This window comes from Clarias gariepinus, chromosome 12 (assembly GCF_024256425.1).
Source record: "Clarias gariepinus isolate MV-2021 ecotype Netherlands chromosome 12, CGAR_prim_01v2, whole genome shotgun sequence".
Taxonomy (NCBI): Eukaryota; Metazoa; Chordata; class Actinopteri; order Siluriformes; family Clariidae; genus Clarias; species Clarias gariepinus.
In genome coordinates, this window is record NC_071111.1 from 30,465,728 (window position 1) to 30,484,920 (window position 19,193).

The window sequence follows — 19,193 nt, forward strand, 5'->3', positions numbered from 1 at the left end:
AAAATTTGGACTTATACAGGGTCTGAGCTTTATGTCCAAAGAGACACTGCAGTCTTCTTCTTTGTCTTTCAGCTGTTCCCTTTCAGGGGTAGCCACAGCGAATCATCTGCCCCCATCTAACCCTATCCTCTGCATCCTCTTCTCTCACACCAACTAACTTCATGTCCTCTCTCACTGCATCCATAAATCTCCTCTTTGGTCTTCCTCTAGACCTCCTGCTTGGCAGTTCCAACCTCAGCATCCTTCTACTGATATATTCACAATCTCTTCTCTGAACATGTCCAAATCACCTCAATCTGGCCTCTCTGACTTTATCTCCAAAACATGTAACATGGGTTGTCCCTCTGATGAACTCATTCTTGATCCTATCCATCCTTGTCACTCTCAAGGAGAACCTTAACATCTTCAGCTCTGCTACCTCCAACTCTGCCTCCTGTCTTTTCTTCAGTGCCACTGTCTCTAAGCCATAGAGCATCGCTGGTCTCACCACTGTCCTGTACACCTTTCCTTTCATTCTCGCTGATACTCTTTTATCGCACAACACACCTGACACTTTTCTCCACCCATTCCAACCTGCCTGTACCCGCCTCTTTACCTCCTTTCCACACTCTCCATTGCTCTGGACCGTTAACCCTAAGTAATTAAAATCCTGCACCTTCTTTACCTCTGCTCCCTGAAGCCTCACCGTTCCTCTTGGGTTCCTCTCATTCACACACATGTATTCCTTCTTGCTGCGGCTAACCTTCATTCCTCTGCTTTCCCTAGCGTATCTCCACCTCTCCAAATTTTCCTCCACCTGTTCCCTGCTCTCACTACAAAGCACAATGTCCTCTGCAAACATCATAGTCCATGGAGACTCCTGTCTAACCTCATCTGTCTACCTGTCCATCACCAAAGCAAACAAAAAGGGGCTTAGAGCCGATTCTTGATGCAGACCCACCTCCACCTTGAACTCTTCTGTCACACCAAAAGCACATCTCACTACGGTCTTACAGCTCTCATACATGTCCTGCACCACTCTAACATACTTCTCTGCCACTCCAGACTTCCTCATACAACACCACAGCTCCTCTCTCGGCACCCTGTCGTACGCTTTCTCTAAATCTACAAAGACACAATGCAACTCTTTATTACCTTTTCTGTACTTCTCCAAAAGCATCCTCAAAGCAAATACTGCATCTGATGTACTCTTTCTAGGCATGAAACCATATTGCTGCTCACAAATGCTCACCTCTGCCCTTAACCTAGCTTCCAGTACTCTTTCCCACAGCTTAATGCCTCTTTAATTGCCACAGCTCTGCACATCCTCCTTGTTCTTAAAAATTGGCACCAATACACTTCTCCTCCATTCCTCTGGAATCCTCTCCCTTCGAAGAGACACTGCAGTAATTGCGTTAAATGTCCTACAAATAGCAGGGGCACAAAGGCATTTTTGAAGTTCTTCAAGGGGCACTTTAGCAGTTGCAAGGGCAGGAAGGCATTATTATCACTACATCATACACAGCAAATCATTACATGACTAGAGAAGTGTGATATTTAAATTTAAATAGGTATGAAAAAACTAAAGATATCCCATGACCGTACAAGCTTGCTTGTCATCATCTAGGTTATGGAAAATAATACGCAGTTCATTGCAAAGTCACTGTGATTATAAATGACTGAAATGAGCAAGTAAACAACTTTAGTAATAAGGCTCTGCGCTGAGCGCATGTATAGAGTTAGAGTGCATTAGAGTGTGTTGTGCCAGGGCGGAGTGTGTGCGCCATTTAGGACGTCGGAAGTAGTGATCAGTGACTTTTAATAAAATTTTTATAATAAAAAGTGTATTCCTTATTTATTGCCCCCACATGGTTTCTGTAAAGCTGCTTTGTGGCAATGACCATTATTAAAAGCGCTATATAAAAAATAGCATATTGTAATTGTATTGTGTAAATTTATTAAATATCTGGCTTTAATCTCATTACGGTCTTATAAGTGGCTCATTTGCTTCTCCTTCAAATCCAGTTCTGTTTCTCATGTACATCTGAGATTTCTCAAATGTTTCTTACGTTTACCTCGGGATGTGTCTCAGTTATGTCAGCTTAAGGTCAGCTTTAGAAGAAATAAAAGGGACAAGGCCGAGCTTGTAATGAGACAGCACAATTCCATCTCATGAGACAAGAAAAAGCTCATTCTGAGCAACAAAATTTTGCTGTAGGAAACCATCAGTGTGCAGTGAAAAGAAAAAATCTTCCTCCTCAGGACATTGATGATGAACCTAGAACTTCTGCTTCAGTCTCACTATTAGAGAATGTGTCTTACTGAGGAGCAGGTCATGTGACCCTCAGAGAGATGATCTTACCTCAGTCTCTCTAGTTTACAGAGAGGATTCTCCAGTAGAGCACAGAGACACTTCACTCCTGAGTCTCCTACATAATTATAGGACAGATCCAGGTCTCTCAGGTGTGAGGGGTTTGATCTCAGAGCTGAAGTCAGAGCAGCACAGCCTTCATCTGAGACATCACACGAATGCAACCTGTAGAGACACAATGACACACGCTTCACTCTTTTGATCTCAGGCAGAGGAGCAGCTCTAATTTTGCTCTGGTTGTAGACAGTTTGTCTTGTTGTGGACTGAGGAATAGGGAGGCTAAAATGGGATATAGGATTTTTCTTCACTCGAATTGCGATCCACGTGATTCTCATTTTTTTAACCAAAACATTTTTTGCACTCAAGTTAAAAAAAAAAAAAAAAGGGATCTCTACACAGAACTTTAACTCCTAACAAACAAGAACAAAAAAAGATAAGAAGCATGAAAAGGAGCCAATCAGAAACAGGTTGTCAGCTTGTCCCCCCTCCAGCTTCTGATTGGCTAGTACTGATCCTCCTCTAGCATCTGATTGGATGAAATTACAGTGTGATCTGAATGCAGGGAAACACATGAAAGTGAACCTCCGTCAGAAATGAGATGCTTCTACGCATTAATCAAGATCGTGATTTTTTTTCCCTGAACGTTTATTATTATGACCTGGAGGTGGATTAGATCATGTTTTGGTATTACTGGTTTAATATATATAATATAATCTTACCTCAGTGTCTCCAGTTTACAGAGAGGATTCTCCAGTAGAGCAGAGAGACACTTTACTCCTGAGTCTCCTACATGATTATAGGACAGATCCAGGTCTCTCAGGTGTGAGGGGTTTGATCTCAGAGCTGAAGTCAGAGCAGCACAGCCTTCATCTGAGACACCACAACCAATCATCCTGTAGACACAACAACACACTTCATAAACTTTTAATTCTTGCTTTCAGACTTACTTTGAAGATAGTGTGAATGTAAAATGAGTTTATTATTTAGATTAACAGTTTAATTAGTTTCCCTCATCTGTTGTGTGTGATATTAAACCATCAGCAGCTGAAGCTAAAACAGGGAACAGACTGACTATGACCTTTAATCAGAGCAAGACAGTTTTATTTTAGTCACCAGTGTTGGGGAAGTTACTTAAAAAAGTAAGCTACTACAAATTACTAATTACTACTTTAAAATTGTAATTTGATTATAATTTTAATTATTACTTGTGAAAAGTAATCAGATTACTAATTACGTTACTTAATGGGCCTGCGCTTCAACCTGTTGTCACTCCTCGCTCACTCCGTAGGCTCCCTACGTAGTGAGAGAAGTAAAATTTTACAAATTTTACTTCACTTCTATAACCGTTCTCCTTCCTCATGTTTTCTTAATAAAATTACCCCTTTTCCAGTAAGACCTCGCCTCGTGTCCGTGTGTCTGTGGTCCCGCCCGTGCAAAAAGAGTGAACCTGTTACAACATCAAATGTAAAATTACAAAGCTCTCCGACGATTGATTAAAGCACATGCTCATTAACTGATGCTGCCACGCAAAATGTGATTTTTAAATGCACATTTTTACCTGTACTTAAATTACATGCATTTAAAATGTAACCTGTTACATTACAGCATTATGAGGAAAAGCAATTGAATTACAGTAACGCGTTACACATTAACACATTATACCCAATTCGGTTAGTCACTCATATGATGTGTTCACCACTAGATCTGGACTGAGCTCACCTTCCTCAGGTCTGACCACCCCAGTGCAGTAGTCCCTGAGCTGTATGTAATCATCCAATGCAAGAATAGACCTCCACAACTGTATAGACTGTGTAACAACAGAAACTAATCTCACCCCTCTCCCTGCTGCTATGTCCTCCGGGTGAAGAAATTAAAATAAGTATAAAACACTCTACAAGTATAAATCCACTAACATGGCCTGTAGATCCGCCACTAGTTTGGGAAGTGGATTGATGCAGCCTAGTTTGTACCATAGCAATGATTTATAACCAAAGTACTTTCTTGGAACAAGCCATTTCTATTTATTTATTAATTTAACTTTCTTTAATTCTCTCGACTTGCCTTCTCAGTTCTTTTTCACATGGTTAATGTCCCCTAGGTACACTCCCAGATATTTAGGACCTCAAGTTCTTCATGCTAAGTTGTCTAGAAGCTTGGTATTGATGGACCAAAGATTTTACTTCTTATTTTAAAAAGCAAAGTTTATATGGCTAGTGAGTATAGCATGCTGGACCGACCAGCTCTGACTAATACCCCTATAGACTTTAAAAGGTACACATAAACCACTGTTAGCTTTCATTACACTCTCAATGTCACTGGACAGAACCTTGAACACAGGGGTGAAGTCTAGGTTAACCCAGGAGGGTCTTCTTCACCATGAACATGAATAATTTTATATTAGCCACTCCCAAAGCTCACTGTGACAGGTATATTGTTTTTTCAGCCTAATGGTGACCTTATCACTTGTATAGCCATCTCATGTTAAGGGTTTGAATAAACAGCTACCAAATGCAAATGTAACACTCTGAACCACCTACAGGCCTTTGATCTATGAGGGAACCGGCCGCACCTGTCCATGCAACTACTTGTCAGCCGTTTGTTCCAAGATTACACTAGCACATGAAGCTGACATGATGTTACTGCACCCGCTCCATTCCCTCCTGCTGAGCAGCGTTCTTCCACACTCATTTTACACAAAACACTCACACCTTGTCAGACTGTTATCCCCTCATGAACACTGGTGTCTGAAATGCACACTTTTTCGGCATGATTTGCAGACTTTACTCCTGTAGCAGAAAGTCTGGGTGCCACAGGCAAAAAATGCCAGCCCCCGACTCCGACATTAGAGCTCTTACAGCGGGCCGAGTGGATGACGACTCGGCGGCATACTCGCTCAGCCAAAGCTAATTAAATGACTAAATTTTATTACCCAACACCGGGAGCCAAAGCACCAGATATAGCAGGTAATCTTAGGGCTCTAGGTCAGCATAGGCTCTCCAAGATAGTGATACATTCAGGAGCTACTGATATACACCTTCGTCAATTAGAGGTTAGTAAGAGTAACTTTTTAGAGGTGTTTAAATTAGCGAAGGCGACGTCCGATGTCTCTGGCCTTATCCCAATGTTATGTGGTGACAGCTTACAGCAGGTTATGGATGTCCAGGTGGTGCTTCAAAAACAATGTGGATTTTATAGACAATTAGAAGACCCTCAAGGGCAAAGCTCGCTTGTTAGGGTGGGACCATCCCACTCGGAAGGTGCTGCTCTCATTTCTTGTAATATAGCTCATAGTCTTAGAAGAGGCCCAGTTAAATCGGTCAGTTAAATCTGCCAGGGAGCAGAGAGACAGGCTAAACCAACCGTCTGCTAGCTGCATAGAGTCGTCACTCAGGGTTCACCATATTAAACAGCTCTGGACTGTTCCGTAACAGCTCCGATGATGACAGCGTGTTTACGGAAGCGGTTGTAAGGTTCATCTGGAAACTAGCTGATGATACCGTGCAGAAAACGACTATCAGAACGTTTCCTAACCAGAAGCCGTGGGTGGATCAAACAATCTGTGACGCTCTGAGATCCCACACTGACGCCTACAATGCATCGAGGGACATGAACTCGTACAAGGCTGCGTCTTATAACGTCCGGAAGGTGGTGAAAGAGGCGAAGCAGCACTACGGGGGAAACTAGAGTCAAAGCTCTAATAGAGTGACTTTAGGAGCCTATGGCAGGGACTAAGGACAATAACGGACTTTAAAGCACCAACAACCGGTATGACGAATGCGGATGTGAATCTGGCAGACGAGCTGAACAAATTCTATGCTCGCTTTGATGCTGAAGCTAAAAGTGCTAGCAATGCTAATGCTAGCGGCGCTAACAGCTGCAGACAGGAAGACACTGCCAGCACTAGAAACACGTTCATCATCTCCAAGCATGACGTGAGGAGAGCCTTCAAGAGAGTGAACACCAGGAAAACAGATGGACCAGACGGCATCTCAGGTCGAGTCCTCAGAGCCTGCGCAGACCAGCTAGCACCTGTGTTCAGAGAGATATTCAACATCTCTTTATCTCAGTCGGTGATCCCCACATGCTTTAAAGAGTCCATCATTGTTCCTGTCCCGAAGAAACCTCATCCTGCTTCTCTTAATGACTATCGCCCTGTAGCCCTCACCTCAGTAGTGATAAAGTCTCTGACCAGGCGTTCAAAGCACTTCATCATTTCTTCACTACCGGACACACTTGACCCACTACAGTTTGCATACTGCCCAAACCACTCTACAGATGATGCTATCTCTCATCTCCTTCATACATCACTCACTTACCTGGCCACTAGGAAAGGGAATTATGTTAAAACGCTCTTTATCGACTACAGCTCAGCATTTAATACCATAATTCCCCCCACACTCAACACCAAACTGGAGCACCTGGGACTCAACTCATCTCTGTGTCAGTGAATCTCCAACTGGCCTGGTCTGGCAGACCACAGGCAGTAAAGATTGGCGGACATATCTCAGCCTCCCTCACTCTCAGCACTGGAGCCCCCCAGGGCTGTGTTCTGAGCCCCCCTTGAGAGACTTCAGACTGCCCTCCAAGGTGCTCAGGAATTTCTACTCCTGCACCATAGAGAGCATCCTGATGGGAAACATCACGACCTGGTTTGGAAACAGCACCCTGCAGGACAGACAAGCTCTACAGAGGGTGGTGCAATCAGCTGAGCGCATCATCCGCACAGGGCTCCCTGACCTGCACTCAATCTACAGCAAGCGGTGCTGGACCAAGGCCAAAAAGACCGTAAAGGACCTCAGCTATCCCAGCAATGGACTGTTCTCTCTGTTTAGGTCAGGAAAGCGATTCCGCTCCCTGAAGACCAACACAAAGAGCCTGAGTTGGAGCTTCTTCCCGCAGGCAATAAGGTCTCTCAACCACACCGCCACACATGACTAATACAGTGGAACCTCGGATTACGTGTAACGCGGTTTACAATTGTTCCGCAAGACGAGCAAAGATTTTTAATACAATTTAACTTGAAAAACGAATATTGTCTTGGTTTACAAGCACCGAGTATCATGTTTCACGCGCGAGCGTAATTAGACACTGTGCCAGCTGTGTGTGTGTGTGTGTGTGTGTGTGTGTGTGAGAGTGTGAAACAACCCATTTACAAAAACACGCACGCACAGAAATGAAGGCGAGAGACACACACTGCTTTCTGAAGAAACGCTGTCGCAAATCTTTTCAGAGGTAAGGTGCTGGGTCATTTGTTTGTTTCTTTTACTTTACAGCACTGATTCTGTTAGTTTGCGCTCACACGAGTGTCATTAGCGATGTTTATTGCTTTTTTTTTTTAGATAAAACAGTGTAGCGGGAGAGAGACGTTGATTTATGACCGCTGTTTTTGGAAGTGTAGTCCAGTGCGGGAGATGCATTGTCGGTAATGCAGTCCGGTGTGTGTAAACGCGAAGGCGAAATATAAGCTAGGATATAGAGCCTGAGTTTTGTTCTTTAGTAGTTTTTTTTTTTTGTTGGATTTAAGTGCAGGATCCACCCGAAAGTTTGTACTTTAACCTGACAATGCAGCAAATAAAAGAACGGACATCGACCAGTTTGTCTCATCATTACACGAGCATGAATTAACGGGCTGTTACGCTGTCGCGAGCAACATTACAATAAAGAGAAGAGAACAACAGTCTTTCCGTTAATGTGTGTGAGTGTGTTTAAACGAGAGAAGAAAGTTTTAATGTGTAAGATGAGAAGGGGGAGACAGGAGGGGTTGAAAGCAAAAGTCTCCACTTACTCTAGCCTCACACACACACACACATACACACGCACACACATACACGGCGCCTGCATGCACAAAGGGAAACGCTTACCTGCCAGGATTTATTTTTTACTTTTTTGAAAGGTTAAAGTGCAGGTTAATTTGTTTTATTTTTACTTAATATTTGTTATTAATTATTTTTATGTATTTATTTTTTTGAGCTGTAGAGCGAATAATTTAAGTTTCCATTATTTCTTCCTGAGCCCACTTCCGGAACGAATTATGCTCGTAATCTGAGGTTCCACTGTATAATCTTTTTATTATTCAAAATGGACTGGACACTCATGAACACTATGGACACATTTATGCACACCTACACTTACATATTTATGTTTTCATTTCTGGACCATTGCACAAGACACTTTAATAAGTCACTTTAATAAGACACTTTCTATGCATATTTGTACACCCCCAGTTATTTTTACTTCATTTCTTACTTAATTCTTTTCTTTATTTACACCAAATTTAACTTTTTATACCTTTCTATTTTTCTTCTATATTTTAATGTCCTTATTTGTACAGTATAATTTTATTTTATCCTAGTTAAATTTATTATTATCATTTATTTCTTATCTATAAGCTTAAATTTTTGGGGGGGACTTCCGGTTAGCAGCCACATGGAGTAGACGTGAGAGTTAGGTGCTCCGACAATTTTACATTTCTTCACTCCCTTATCCGTTTCTAAATGCTAAACTAAATCTTTAGGATATAATAACTTTGTACTCTACCCCACGGTTACATACTTTTTTCATTTATAATGGCTACAAGGAGTGTTAAGGCCAGGAAAAAAGATGACACTGCGACCGCTCTAACAGTCGAGGCTATCTCTGCGCTGTTAGATAAACACCGTGAAGCGTTAGCGGCTGAATTTAAATCATCGTTTAGTTTACTGAAAAGTAAACTGGACCAAATCCAAGCCCAAGTAGAGGACCATGGACAGCGCTTACCTTCATTAGAACTCGCTACAGATGACCTGAGCCAGCGGGTGAGCGAGTTGGAAAACATCTGCTCCGGACTTCGGAAATGTAACACTAAGTTAACGGCCAAAGTCGTAGACCTAAAAGGCCGGAGCAGGAGACAAAACCTGCGTGTCCTGGGCCTTCCAGAAGGTACTGAGAGTGGACTCCCTACCGAGTTCGTCTTGAAATTTTTGTGCAAGATGTTTGGTAGTGAAACGCTTTCATCCCCGCCTGAGATTGACAGAGCCCACCGCATACCTACATCCAAACCCGCTTCAGGTCAGAGACCTCGGCCGGTCATTCTCAGTGTGCACCGGTACCAGGTTAAAGACCTTCTGGTTCGGGAGGCTCGGTGGAGAGGGAGGCTGGAATACCGCGGTCAGCAGGTTCGTATCGTGGAAGATTACGCTCCCGAAGTTTTAAGCCAGCGGGCCGAGTATAGAGACGTTATGACTGAGTTATACAACCGTGGACTCCGGCCTTCTCTCCTGTATCCAGCACGGCTCCGGATAACTCTCTCTATCGGACAGAAGAAGTGGCTTCGCTTGGTGGAAGAGGCGCAGAAACACAGTCTAGACAGTCTGCCGAAAACTACGTAGTGCACTGTATTATTATTTTTTAAATACGCAACAACAGTTGAGTACAGAAAGTACCATTTCTAACTAAAAATCTAGCCATGTTTACTGTGTTAAACTTGTGAAGGGGTGATTATTATTTTTCTATTACTTTCTCTATTTCTAATCACGAGTGACTACTTGTGTTTGCATTTTTAGTGTTACGTGTGACGTGGGGGGGAGGGGTGGTGTGTTTTTCTCCTATTGAGAGATTTCAGTATTGGAGTGTTGAAATACTCTATTTATATATTTAATTCTAAGTTTTTGTAAACTGTGTCGGAGCAGAAGATGGTGTGGTTAGCGGCAGGAAGATTGGTTAGGTGGAAAATGGAAGAATGGAAGAGGCTTGCTGCTTTGTTTGCTAGCAGCTATCTTTGTTTGTTTGTGGGCAGTGGGGTGTGTGGGGGAGGGTGTGGGGGGCAGGGATGGGGGATCTCCAAAGCCAGTATTGTGTTAGTTTGTACACGGTGTATCTTTGATAGGTTGCTCTGTGTTTTACACTTCTGTTTTAAGGCTAAAGGATATATCTGGGATCTGGAGGCAGGGAGAAGAACATAAAGTTTCCCTTTATGCAGATGATCTTCTACTTTTTAATCAAATCTCCTCCCTCTCACCTGTGCTGTCATTGCTTAGTGAATTTAGCTACTTTTCAGGATATAAATTGAATTTGCGCAAAAGTGAACTTTTTCTGCTTAATAACAGCAGTAACAACTGGTATGCACAATTTTCCATTCAACATAGTGAAAAATCAGTTTACCTATCTTGGTATTACAATTAAAAGAAAACATAAAAACCTTTTTAAAGAAAATTGAAACCAAACTAAAAAGGACTAGGAAAAATGGTCACCACTGTCCATGTCCCTGGTGGGACGCATTAATGCCATTAAAATTAGTATTCTTCCTAAATTTTTATATCTCTTTCAGTCTGTACCTGTTTTCATTCCCAAATCTTACTTTGGTGCTTTAGACTCAATTATATCCTCTTACCTTTGGAAAGGTAAACATCCACGATTAAATAAGTTCCTACTTTAAAGATCTAAAAGAGATGGTGGCATGGCTCTACCTAATTTTCATTTTTACTACTGGGCAGCAAACATTCGATTTGTCATCTTTTGGGCATATTTTCATAACCAACCTAATCGGCCTGCCTGGGTGGAAATGGAGATAAAGTCAGTCAAAAACCTCTCTGTCTCTGCACTCCTTGGATCTGCACTCCCCATCCCCTCAATTAAATCTATCAATAATTCAGTTGTTAGGCATACCTTGAGAGTATGGGCTCAGTTCAGAAAGCACTGCGGTCTTCTGGGCTTTTTTCTTTCCAGTCCTATCGTCTCTAACTATCTCTTCCAACCTTCTTTACATGATTCAGTGTTTCAGGAATGGTACAATAAGGGTATCAAGCTTTGCAAAGATCTGTTTGTTGACCATAAGTTTGCATCGTTTGAGCAGCTTTCTGAAAGGTTTAACCTACCCAATTCAAACTTTTTCAGATATCTGCAAGTAAGACACTTCATTCGCTCTTTAATACCGAATTTCCCTGAGGCTCCTGCTGCAAATATTATAGATAATCTCCTATGTTTGTCCCTGCTGCGTAAAGGCCTAATATCCACTATTTATGGTGGATTGATGGGTTTGAGTCACACCCCTTTAAGTAAAATTAAAACTGCTTGGGAGAAAGATTTAAATCTCTCACTGTCAGATGATACTTGGAATTAAATTCTCAAACCTGTCAACTCAACTTCCTTATGTGCCCGCCACTCTTTATTACAGTTTAAGGTTGTACACAGGGCTCATTTCTCCAAACTTAAACTTTCCTGTTTTTACCCAGACATTGATCCTTGCTGTGAGAAATGTAAAAGTGGAGAGGCGTCTCTTATACATATGTACTGGACATGCCCGAATTTGGAAAAATTCTGGAGGGATGTTTTTAAAACCTTGTCATATATATTGAAATGAAATCTTGAACCAGATCCTCTGATTGCTCTTTTTGGTATCACTGGAGAGAAAGACAAGCGTCTAACTCCAGCTAAACAGCGTTTGTTATCTTTTGCGACACTCCTGGCCAGGCGTTCTCTTTTATTCAAATGGAAGGATGCCACGTCACCCACTCACGCCCAGTGGCTCAGAGATATTATGTCTTGTCTGTCCCTGGAGAAGATCCACTACTCAATCCGTTATTCAGACTTAAAATTCCAACAGGTGTGGGGGCCCTTCCTTCGCTTTTTTCATATACATTTATAGTTTGATTCTCTTTTTATTTAATCGTTTGTTTGTTTTCTTTTCCCTTTTTGTTGTTATTGTATGCAAAACTAAAAAACTTCCAGCTCCAGGTTCTTTTTTCTTTTTTAGTTTTTCTCCTTTTTTGTTATGCCTGGCATCGAGCCTTTCCTTATACTTGTAAAGCTGGCTAAATGGAGCTAGGGAGGGGTGGGGTGGGTGCTATAGGGATTTATAAGGAGGTTTTAAAATTCTGTATTGAAACATTACATGTCTACCCTGTAATATCTCTGTTTTAAAATCAATAAAAATATTGTTGAAATAAAGCTTTAATTTTTTTGAAGGTCACTGGCAGTCGTATAAGCATTTTACTGCATATTGTCCGCATACTGTGTATGACTGCGTATGTGACAAATAAAATTTTTAATTAAAACATACTGTGTCTGTTCTCCATGATAAGCAAAACTTTAAAAAGACCCAGAAAGTCTGTTTTAGTAATTTAATTAATTTTTACCACAATTTCAGATTATACTGAATACACAGCCGGCACCTCTGATCTGAAGCTAGGACTGTTAAATTAGATCTCTCACATCTAAAGCAGTTATTTGTTGTCACGGTGGCGGGCTTGGTGGATGGATCCAGAAGCAGGTGCAGGAGCAGCACGCGAGTAGCTCTGGTCAAACACTGTAGGTGCGTGACTGAGTCAGCAGGTGCGCGCGCTCGGGGCCGTGAAATCCGTCAGCGTAGCGTCGATGCCGAGACGTGAGACTAAGCCGTAGTCGAGTAACGAAAGTGAAAGTCCGAAGCCGTTTAATCCGAGAGCAGTAACAAAATCAGAATCGTGAGACGAAAGGCGAAATCGAAAAAACAGGCGAGGTTGGCAACGTGAAACTACATGAACAAAACGCGAGAAAACTGCGGCGAAACAACACACAATAATCCAGCGGCGAGGCAGCGCGCTGCGCTTCCTTATAAGCTGGGTGAAATCAGTAGTTAGTGGACAATTGATGACGCGTCGTAGCTGGGAAACGTGGAACGTAGGGTGGATCCGTCGCATGGACGAGGGGAGTAGGAGTCGAACTGCACATGGGTTGATTATCCTGGTGATGGTGAAGGGTCCGATAAAACGGGGGGAGAGCTGGCGTGAAAGGGTTCTCAAGGGAATGTTCTTAGTGGCGAGCATGACTCGGTCTCCTACCCGGTATCTGGGGGCCTTGGTGCGGTGGCGGTCTGCCTGTTTCTTATAAAAGGAGCGGGTTCGTAGCAGGGTGCGTCTAGCGCGTAGCCATGTTTGCTTGCAGCGGCGGACGAAGTGTTGGGCTGACGGGGTCTCCACCTCTAGTTCCTGGGCTGGGAAGAGTGGAGGTTGGTAGCCTAAGCAGCACTGGAACGGGGACAAGCCTGTCGACGAGGAGGGCAGAGAGTTGTGGGCATACTCAACCCAAGGGAGAAATCTGCTCCAGGTGGTCGAGTCCCGAGTTGTCATACAGCGGAGGGAAACCTCTAGGGCTTGGTTCATCCGCTCGGTTTGTCCGTTGGACTGAGGATGGAATCCAGACGATAGACTGGCAGTCGCCCCGACAAGTCTGCAGAACGCGCCCCAAAAGCGAGAGGTGAACTAAGGGCCCCGATCTGAGACGACGTCTGTGGGCAGACCATGGAGGCGAAACACGAGGAGGACTAACTGCTCCGCACTCTCCTTGGCGAAGGGCAGCTTAGGGAGTGGGACGAGGTGCACTGACTTTGAGAAGCGATCTACTACGGTCATAATGCAGGTGTTGCCATCGGACAGAGGCAGGCCAGTGACAAAGTCGACGGAGATGTGGGACCAAGGACGGCGGGGAATCGGTAGGGGTCTGAGAAGACCGGCAGTTGGTTGGTTGTGAAGCTTAGCTCGGGCGCAGATGTCGCAGGCTGCCACGAACCTGGAGACGTCCCTTCCTAGCGTGGGCCACCAGAATCGCTGTTGGGTAACGACACGGGTCCGGGTGGCCCCTGGGTGGCAAGACAGACGGGAACCATGGGCCCATTCCAACACCTGAGAACGTAGACGGACGGGGACGAAGAGGCGATTCAGGGGAACATTGCTTGGGCCAGGCTCCAGGGTCAGGGCCTGCTGGACTTTGGTCTCGATGTCGAATCTTAAGGCTGCGATGAGACAGAAGGGAGGTAAAATGGTGTCACATGGAATGGGGTCCTTAGGAGAGGGAAACTGGCGTGATAGGGCATCTGGCTTAACGTTCTTAGAGCCTGGTCGATAGGAAAGAACAAAGTTAAAACGTGAAAAGAATAACGACCATCGAGCTTGACGTGCGTTGAGTCTCTTGGCGGAACGAAGGTACTCGAGGTTCTTATGGTCTGTCCATACCAAAAATGGGAGCTCAGTTCCCTCTAGCCAATGTCTCCATTCCTCCAGAGCCAGCTTGATGGCCAAGAGTTCTCTGTCTCCCACGTCGTAATTCCTCTTAGCTGGGGATAGGCGACGGGAGTAGTATGCGCAAGGGTGCATTTTATTATCCTGGGCGGATCTCTGGGAGAGAATGCCACCAACCCCGGTGTTGGAGGCGTCGACCTCCACCACGAACTGGCGAGAAGGGTCGGGGATAATGAGGATGGGAGCAGAGGTAAATCTCATCTTAAGCTCGGCGAAAGCCTTCTCCGCCTCCGTGTTCCAATCGAAACGGGTCTTCGTGGAGGTCAGGGAGGTGAGTGGGGCGACGACAGAGCTGTAACCCCGGATGAAGCGGCGGTAGAAGTTGGCGAAGCCCAGGAACTGTTGTAGGTCTTGTCGTGAGGTCGGAGTGGGCCAATTGGAGACTGCCTGGACCTTGGCTGGCTCCATCTCGATCCTGGAAGGGGAAATGACAAAGCCCAAGAAGGTGGTGGAGGATGTGTGGAACTCGCACTTCTCTGCTTTGACGTAGAGGTGGTTTTCCAAGAGTCTTTGTAGGACTTGACGGACATGACGCCGATGTTCCTCCAGGTCGTGGGAGAAAATTAAAATGTCGTCTAAGTAGACAAACACGAAGACATTAAGAAAGTCGCGCAGGACATCGTTAACGAAGGGTTTGGAAGACGGCGGGGGCGTTGGTCAGGCCGAAGGGAACGACCAAATATTCGTAATGTCCTGTGGGTGTGTTAAAGGCCGTCTTCCATTCGTCCCCCTCCCTGATACGGACCAGGTGATAAGCGTTCTGTAGATCAAGCTTGGTGAAGATGCCGGCCCCCTGGAGAAGTTCAAAGGCGGTGGTCATGAAGGGAAGTGGGTAGCGGTTCTTAACGGTGATCTCATTGAGACCCCTATAATCGATACAGGGGCGTAGGGACCCATCTTTCTTTTTCACAAAGAAAAATCCTGCCCCTGCTGGAGAGGAGGACGGGCGGATGATTCCAGCGGCGAGGGCTTCAGTGATGTATGTGTCCATGACTCCTCTCTCTTGGTGGGTTAGGGAGTATAAGAGACCCTTCGGAGGTGATGATCCTGGGAAAAGGTCGATGGGGCAGTCATACGGTCGATGTGGTGGAAGCGACATGGCCCGGGTCTTGCTAAAGACCTGCTTGAGATCATGATAATCAGAGGGGACTTTGGAGATATCCGGAGTCTCCTCAGGTTTGGCTGGGGTGGGGAGTGCGTGATGCGCGGAACGAAGGCATGAAGTGGCACAGGAGGGGCTCCAACCCGTAATGACCAGCCTGGTCCAGTCTATCTGGGGGCCATGGAGAGTTAACCAGGGGAGGCCCAGGACCAGGGCGGCATGAGATTTTCTTATGACGAAGAGACAGATCTCCTCAGAATGATTACCTGATGACCTCAGAGTGAGCGGAAGCGTTCTCTCCGTGATGGAAGGGAGGGAGCTCCAAACTAGGGCCTGGACTGCCAGAGAAGTGCTTAGGGGTGTGCAGGGAATCCTGAGAGCCTTGACAGCAGCAGCGGTGATCAGGTTCCGGTCGGAGCCGGAGTCCACGAGAGCCTGAATGGAGTGAGCTTGGCCGTTCACGATTAGCGTTACAGACAGCAGGGGGCGATGTTCTGGGAGTCTGTTGGAAGGAGCGCCCTCTAGGGCTCCCAGTCTGACTAGAGGGCGTTTCCTTTTGCCGGGCAGTTTCTAAGAACGTGATCGGAACTACCGCAGTAGAAACAGACTCCTTCCAGGCGGCGGCGGCGTCTTTTCTGTTCAGAGATGCGGGTTCTGCCCAGCTGCATGGGCTCCTCCTGGTCGCTCTGAGATGGGGGAGAGGATGGGCGAGGTGCTCTGGGAGGAGGTGATCTCCTAGCAGGGGGAGACCTCCGGGTAGGTCGTCTGGAACGAAGACGTGAGTTAATCCTCCCCGCAAGATCCATAAGTTCGTGAAGGTCTGAGGGAAGTTCACGGGTGACTAGTTCGTCCTTGAGTGCCTCTGACAACCCTTCCAGGAAGACGTCCGCTAGGGCTCTGTTGTTCCATCCACTCGAGGCGGCTAGTGTCCTAAACTCAATGGCGTAGTCGTACGCAGAGCGTGATCCTTGGCGAAGGCGCAGTAGTCTGGTCCCGGCCTCCCTGCCGACGTGAGAGCGGTCAAAGACCCTCCTCATCTCTCCTGAAAAGCTCTCAAAGCTCTCACAGCATGAATCACGGGCGTCCCAGAGGGCCGTACTCCACTCCCGGGCTCTTCCGGTGAGGAGCGTGATCACGTAGGCCACCCGGGACCTTTCTGAAGAGAAGGTGGAGGCTTGTAGTTCAAAGATCAGTGAACATTGAGATAAGAACGATCTGCAGGTTCCCGGTTCCCCTCCGTAGGTGGGAGGGGCTGGTAGGCGTGGCTCGCGTGGGGGCTCTGAGGTTAAGACCAGAGCTGTGGGCGTCTGGAGATGCTGCACGCGGGCTGTGACATCAGCTAGCGTCTGCCTGGTGGTGGCGAGCTCCTCCTGGTGTTTTCCAAGGAGCGCGCCTTGACTCTCCAGTGCCTGTCTCATTCTGTCCAGTCCTGCTGGATCCATGATGGCTGGATTATTCTGTCACGGTGGCGGGGTTGGTGGATGGATCCAGGAGCAGGTGCAGGAGCAGCACGCGAGTAGCTCTGGTCTTTGATCAGCGCGGAGCGTTGAGAGCATGACATTTGTAGCGAATAACAGGGCTCCCATAGAGAGAACAGTCAATGGATCACATTCCTGAACACCCTCTTCCAGCATGCATGGCACCATCCTGATAACCTTATCTGGTTTGCTATCTTAAGGGGGACGTCTGTAAAACTAAGAAACTCCACAAGGCCAGATGCTTTGAAGTAGACCCCGAAACCGAGGGTGTAAATCGGCGATCCGGAAAACAAAGAAGACAGTTTTACAGCTCCACCCCGAGCTAAGGAGGAAGAGGCCTCATCACACCTGGACACTCTCTTGACCTCCGGAAGACATGCCTTTCCATGAACAAAGGCGTAAATCGTTCCATGTTCCAAGATGGCGCCGGTGAGGTCGGCTGCCGTCACGACTGCTCCGACCACCTTTTCTTTGTTTTTGTTCTTTAAGTTAGTTTACAGCGTTTTAAACCGGCAAAATTACCACCATGGAGTACATTAGTTATGATAGAGACACTCTTGTTTCTATTGGTATACAATGTACTCACAATTCGACGTTTTTAACTCCGGATCCGAGCTGGCCGAGTGAGATCCTGAGGGACAACAAAGGACGCGACGCGAAGCGGCGGCCTCGAGGGAAATGAGCCGGGGTCAGGAACAGGCTGAGAGCCCATGCACACAGCACACCTCTGCCTAGCATCCTGCTCGCCAACGTCCAGTCACTGGAAAACAAGCTCGATGACCTCAGGGCCAGGATAAAGTTCCAGAGAGACATTCGGGACTGCAATCTCCTCTGCTTCACCGAGACATGGCTGAACCCAGCGGTGCCGGACCACGCCATCCAGCCGGCCGAGTTCTTCTCAGTTCACCGCATGGACAGGACGCGGGACTCGGGGAAGTCAAGGGGAGGCGGCGTGTGTTTAATGGTGAACAGCAGCTGGTGCAACAGCGCGAGCGTTGCTCCTCTCACACGCTCCTGCACACCAAATCTGGAACTACTGTCCATCATGTGTCGTCCTTTTTATCTACCTCGGGAGTTTACATCGGTCATAATCAGTGCCGTTTATATTCCACCACAAGCGGACACGGACACTGCCTTATGCGAGCTGCATGAGGCACTCACACAGCACCAGACACAACACCGGGACGCTGCGCTCATTGTAGCGGGGGACTTTAACAGTGCCAACCTCGAACGCGCAGCGCCGAACTTTTATCAGCACATCACCTGCCCCACCAGGGGCGAAAGGACACTGGACCACTGTTACACTACAGTCAAGGACGGCTACAAGGCACAATCTCGCCCTCCGTTTGGTAAATCCGACCACGCCGCCATCTTCCTCATGCCAAAATACAAACAAAGGCTAAAACAGGAAGTTCCGGTTCAGAGGGAGGTTGCGCGCTGGACGGACCAATCGGTGGCCGCGTTACAGGACGCACTCGATGACGCAGACTGGGACATGTTCAGAAACAGCTCCGATGATGACGTCAGCGTGTTTACGGAAGCGGTTGTGGGATTCATCGGGAAACTAGCGGACGATACCGTAGAAAAAAAGACTATTAGAATGTTTCCCAACCAGAAGCCGTGGGTGGATAAAACCATCCGTGACGCTCTGAGATCTCGCACTGCTGCCTACAACACGGGACTCGCGTCGGGGGACATGGAACCGTACAAGGCTGCGTCATACAGTGTCCGGAAGGCGGTGAAAGAGGCAAAGCAGCGCTACGGGAGGAAACTAGAGTCACAGCTCCAACAGAGTGACTCTAGGAGCCTGTGGCAGGGATTAAGGACAATAACGGATTATAAAGCACCAACATCTGGTATGATAAACGCAGACGTGACTCTGGCAGACGAGCTGAACACTTTCTATGCTCGCTTCGAGGCTGCAGCTAAAGACGCTAGCGATGCTAATGCTAGTGGCGCTAACGGCTGCAGACAGGAAGTCACTGCCAGCACCGGAAGCGCGTTCATCATCACAGAACATGACGTGAGGAGAGCCTTCAAGAGAGTGAACACCAGGAAAGCAGCAGGACCAGACGGCATCTCAGGTCGTATTCTCAGAGCCTGCGCAGACCAGCTGGCACCTGTGTTCACTGAGATATTTAACCTCTCTTTATCTCAGTCGGTGATCCCCACATGCTTCAAAGAGTCCATTATTGTTCCTGTCCCAAAGAAACCATATCCTGCTTCTCTTA

The 19,193-nt window shown here is 46.4% G+C and overlaps 1 protein-coding gene across 1 annotated transcript in view; it reads right to left on the reverse strand.

The window, feature by feature from the left end:
* The window catches only part of LOC128534528 (NACHT, LRR and PYD domains-containing protein 12-like), a 238,989-nt gene that overhangs the window by 96,681 nt on the left and 123,115 nt on the right, over positions 1-19,193 (reverse strand). Inside the window, exons 10-11 of the mRNA XM_053508986.1 lie at positions 3,070-3,243; positions 2,342-2,515 (exon numbers count right to left, since the gene is read on the reverse strand). Coding sequence (XP_053364961.1) covers positions 2,342-2,515; positions 3,070-3,243 — 348 coding nt within the window. The remainder of the gene's footprint in view (positions 1-2,341; positions 2,516-3,069; positions 3,244-19,193) is intronic.